The sequence below is a fragment of the Salmo trutta genome, chromosome 5 (assembly GCF_901001165.1).
Source record: "Salmo trutta chromosome 5, fSalTru1.1, whole genome shotgun sequence".
Classification (NCBI taxonomy): domain Eukaryota; kingdom Metazoa; phylum Chordata; class Actinopteri; order Salmoniformes; family Salmonidae; genus Salmo; species Salmo trutta.
The window spans coordinates 29,767,419-29,772,027 of record NC_042961.1 but is presented as its reverse complement, the minus strand read 5'-3'; the positions used below and the strand labels follow the sequence as shown (position 1 = coordinate 29,772,027).

The 4,609-nt window shown below is 43.8% G+C and overlaps 1 protein-coding gene across 2 annotated transcripts in view; it reads right to left on the bottom strand.

Moving 5' to 3' along the window:
• Positions 1–2,434: 2,434 nt before the first annotated feature.
• LOC115194031 (anthrax toxin receptor 1) overlaps positions 2,435–4,609 on the bottom strand; it is a 68,878-nt gene continuing 66,703 nt past the window's right edge. The window contains exon 18 of one of the 2 annotated variants that reach the window (XM_029753295.1): positions 2,435–3,288. In XM_029753295.1, coding sequence (XP_029609155.1) covers positions 3,031–3,288 — 258 coding nt within the window. In that variant the 3' untranslated portion in view covers positions 2,435–3,030. Of the gene's footprint in view, positions 3,289–3,811; positions 4,367–4,609 lie in introns of those variants that run through there. The other variant, XM_029753296.1, reaches the window with a different exon arrangement.

Sequence of the window (4,609 nt, the reverse complement as noted above, 5' to 3'; positions counted from 1 at the left end):
CAGTTTTCTTTGTTTAAGATTGGCAATAGTTAACAGAAGTGGGTTTTTGCCAAATCCAAAATCAACCCCTAGCCCCAGACTCTTCTCAATTTAGATTTGATTAACATCAGCAATATGGCCTCTTCTATACGACGTACACTCATCCCTTTCTTCCAGATCTACAAGGCGGCATACCAAATTGGCTGTAGGGTTGGGGAGGCTGGGAGTTTATCCTTGGAGGCTTTGACTGTAGTGTTTGAATGAAGCAGTCAGTCATTGCTGTGGGGAGCCCTGTTCACGCCATACTAAAGCAACAGTGAACAGGAGAGCAACAGAATGGCTCCATTCATGAGATGACTAGAGTACTACAACACTCCTACTGTTCATTGTTCTGACCAACCCCTCTGACACAGCAGAGCAAAGGAAGTCTGGCTGCTCACTCTCTCCTTCCTTCTCTCACACTCTTTCTAATCTCGTCACCCAGACCCAAATATCTGTGCTATGTAAGTCTCACGAGAGAATTCCCTCTGTAACCTGAGCAGATTTCAAGATAATGAAGACCATGAGACTGCACAAGGGTTGATGTGTGAGATCTGTCATCTTCACTTAAAGCCTGAATTATTGTCTTTGGGCTTGTGGTCAGCAAATTATTCACTTAAATTCAAATATTTTAGGGGTAGGGTCTAGGGAGAAAAAGAGCAGGGGGTAAGAGAAGGGGGGGCTAAGGAAAAAAGTGGGTTTTGTACAGACCAGGAAGGAGTCACCAGACACGTGAGTCATGTGAAGCCGTCACTTGTTACATAATTAGTCGTAGGGCTGCACACAGAACCGATGTCCATAGAGAAATTGAACTGCATTTGAATATGTCCATTTTAGTAATTATATTTCTAAACCACAGAGGTTCTCTGAGGAGACTGTCCCATGCCTCTGAGGGGGTAGGCAGATGTTCTGGCCCATTCTGGGAATAAATAGACAAACTGTTTATTGCCTTTTTGATATTTGGGAGCACTGAGTAATTATGAACTCAATCTGATAATCCATCAAGAGTTTCCTTACAGTACGATAAATTAACTACATTTGCCAATGAGGGCCTTAACAGAACCAAACGTGTAATCTGTTTAATTAAAAGCACATTTACTGAAGATAAAAACATGACATATTTTATTAACCTAAAATAATAAATATGTTTAGGTTTCAGCAGAACAACTTGTTATTTATTATACTCGTCATATCAGCTCAACTGGTTAACATGACTTTGGGAAAGTCACTCGCATACTCAAATGAGTGGATTCAGGTATTTCAGCCACACACAGGTGTATAAAATCGATCACACAGCCATGAAATCTCCATAGACAAACATTGGCCCTAGAGTGACCTTACTGAAGACCTAAGTGACTTTCAACGTGGCATAGGATGCCACCTTCCCAAAAATCAGTTTGTCAAATGTCTGCCCTGCCAGAGCTGCCCCGGTCAACTAAGTGCTCTTATTGTGAAGTGGAAACGTCTAGGAGCAACAACGGCTCAGCCGCGACGTGGTAGGCCACACAAGCTCACAGAACGGGACCGCTGAAGCGCAAAGCGTGTAAAAATGGTCTGTCCTCGGTTAGAACACTCACTACTGACTTCCAAACTGCCCCTGGAAGCAACGTCAGCACAAGAACTGTTAGTCGGGAGCTTCATGAAATGGGTTTCCATGGCCGAGCAGCCCGGCACAAGCCGAAGATCACCATGCGCAATGCCAAATGTTGGCTGTAGTGGTGTAAAGCTCACCGCCATTGGAATCTGGAGCAGTGGAAGCACGTTCTCTGGAGTGATGAATCACATTTCGCCATCTGGCAGTGGGTTTGGAGGATGCCAGGAGAACGCTAACTGACCCAATGCATTGTGCTAACTGTAAAGTTTGGTGGAGGAGGAATAATGGTCTGGGGCTGTTTTTTGTAGTTCGGGCTAGTGAAATGCTACAGAATAAAATTACATTCTAGACGATTCTGTGCTTCCAACATTGTGGGAAGGCCCTTTCCTGTTTCGGCATGATAATGCCCCAGTGCACAAAGTGAGGTCTATACAGAAATGGTTTGTCGAGATCAGTGTGGAAGAACTTGACTGGCCTGCACAGAGCCCTGACCTCAACCGCATCAAACACCGACTGCGAGCCAGGCCTTATCGCCCAACATCAGTGCCTGACCTCTCTAATGCTCGTGGCTGAGTGGAAGCAAGTCCCCGCAGCAATGTTCCAACATCTAAAGGAAAGCCTTCCCAGAATAGTGGCGGCTGTTATAGCAGCAAAGGGGGAACCAACTCTATATTAATGCCCATGATTTTGAAATTAGATGTTAGATGAGCAGGTGTCCACATACCTTGTCATGTAGTGTATTTTACATTTTTTTAAAGGCAAATATGAAAAATTATTTTAATTTTAACTTGTAACACAGAATAAAAATGCTGGACGCAAATATTGGAAAGAAAATGCTTTAATGATGGACAAAATGTTTTTGCACTGTTAACAGATGAACACAAAGCACATTATCATTTTAGTCTCTAGTGAGGGACCTTTAGCCTGGCCTCCAAACTAACATTATAAAAAGCTTAAGTTTGAGGTTACATTTAATTCCTCATCAGCCTATTAAAGATATAAAACTTTTTCTTCACAAACCAATGGCATTTCTTTAAATATGTCAACTCGGCCAGCAGAGGGATATTGTAAACCTCCAATGTCAAGGTTCACAATATCCCTCTGGCCGAGTTGACCTATTTACGATTCAATCCATGTACGATTCAATACAATTACAATTGGATTTCTGTTCATAAGACAAAACAATTTGAGGGAACAGAATTTGTCTGCACCTCCTAAAGACCAGAGACGTTTACTGTGAACTCAGTAGTTGATTTGGTATTCACCAAAATATGATATTTGCTGTCCAGCAACAAACCTTTGAGATCAAAGCCTAAACCCCTGGATTAAATAAATACCTTTTGCTCTTGGTGGTGTGAGGAGAGTGTTTTTTGGGGGGTGTTACTACTGTGAGGGCGTAATAGGGGTTTGTCTTGTCCTCAGGGCCTGGGTGGCGGGCGAGAGGGAGGGGGGCCTGGGGGTGCACGGGCTGGAGGGGGGCCTGGGGGAAGTCGGCTGGACGGGGGGGCACGGGAGGGAGGGATGGAGACGGAGGGAGGAGTGGAGTGTGGGGGAGGAGAGGACGGTTGGACTAGAGGCCTCTGAACTGGAGGAGGGGGAAGGGTTTGAGAGCGACGGGCAGGAGGGGGTTGAATGGACTCCTTGTTTTTTACGCGTGTGAAGTTGATACAACGACCCTGCAACACAGACAGACGGAACCAAGTTAGACCAGGGGCTCAGAACACAGACACCGTTTCCACAGTTAGTTTCATCACTGTTTGGTTGCAGAGTCCTCTCTAATTTCAAGGTGGCAAAGTAAACCAGCACATACATACACACATCCCAGGAATATGTCCTGTTTTGCATCAAGATAGGTGAAGATTGGGGGGAACAATGCGAACTAAGAAAAAAATGGTATTAGGGTGCTAATAAAAAAAAAAGTGTTAAAGAATCCACTCCTCTAAGTGGTCTGAGTGTTGCAGAGAATTTAGAACTGGGCCATTTAATTGGAAACAACTTTCCAGAGTCTGTAACACATCGTCTCTGAGCTCACACACACACACACACACACACACACACACACACACACACACACACGAGGCCCTCTCAACAAAGCCCCTTACAAGTCCTTTACACGTCATTAACTGGGCAGAATACATCTTCAAATCTCGAAGTGAAATGAGGGGAGAAATCAAAAGACAATGACTTCTCTAACTTTTCTTTTTCTGTATTGTTATTTAGGGAGCCAATTTCAGATGCAAAGACACATTTCTGTGAAAAGACAAAGCATTATCTCATCTCTGTATGTTTTTGAGTCATCTTCCAGGGTTTTATTCATACATAGGTATTGGATGTATTTTAAAAATTGTCATACAACGTAAATGCAAATCAAAACAACATAAGGCACAACGACAAAAAGTGCAACAAAAACGACAAAGTGACACTTAAAAAGCACATCAACGACGAAAAGCACAACAAGAAAAGGCACAGCGATAACGAGCACAACAATATAACAAAAAGCACTAAGACATCCAGATCAATTATGAAAATCTTCCATCTCTGACAAACACACACATCTCACTCTCCCATCTCTCCACATTACTCTCACTCTAATGGGCTCATGAATGGCCATCAGCGGGTTACCAGTTTCTGCCACAATGTGTGTGTGTGTATGTCATCCTCTGTGAAAGCGCGTCACCCAACCAGATGGGAAGTCGAAAGGCCACAAGCCAAATTGTGACAGAAGAGATTCCCTTTCATTGTCCCCTGATGGCCCTGTCACACAGCGGAGAGGAGAAGAAATAGGGAGAAGTAGGAAAGAGGGAGGAGAGGGCCTTGTTTATTAAATAGTCAACGCAAATCAGGACCTCCCATCGTCTCTCTCCACCAAACTCACAGGAACCTCTGGCCAAATAGAGATATCACATCTGCAGAATAAGGGTCTTGTTCTGCTATATGCATAGCGTGTGTAAGTGGATCCTTGGTTGTTTGAAGGAGGGATCTTATACATTTGCCTGT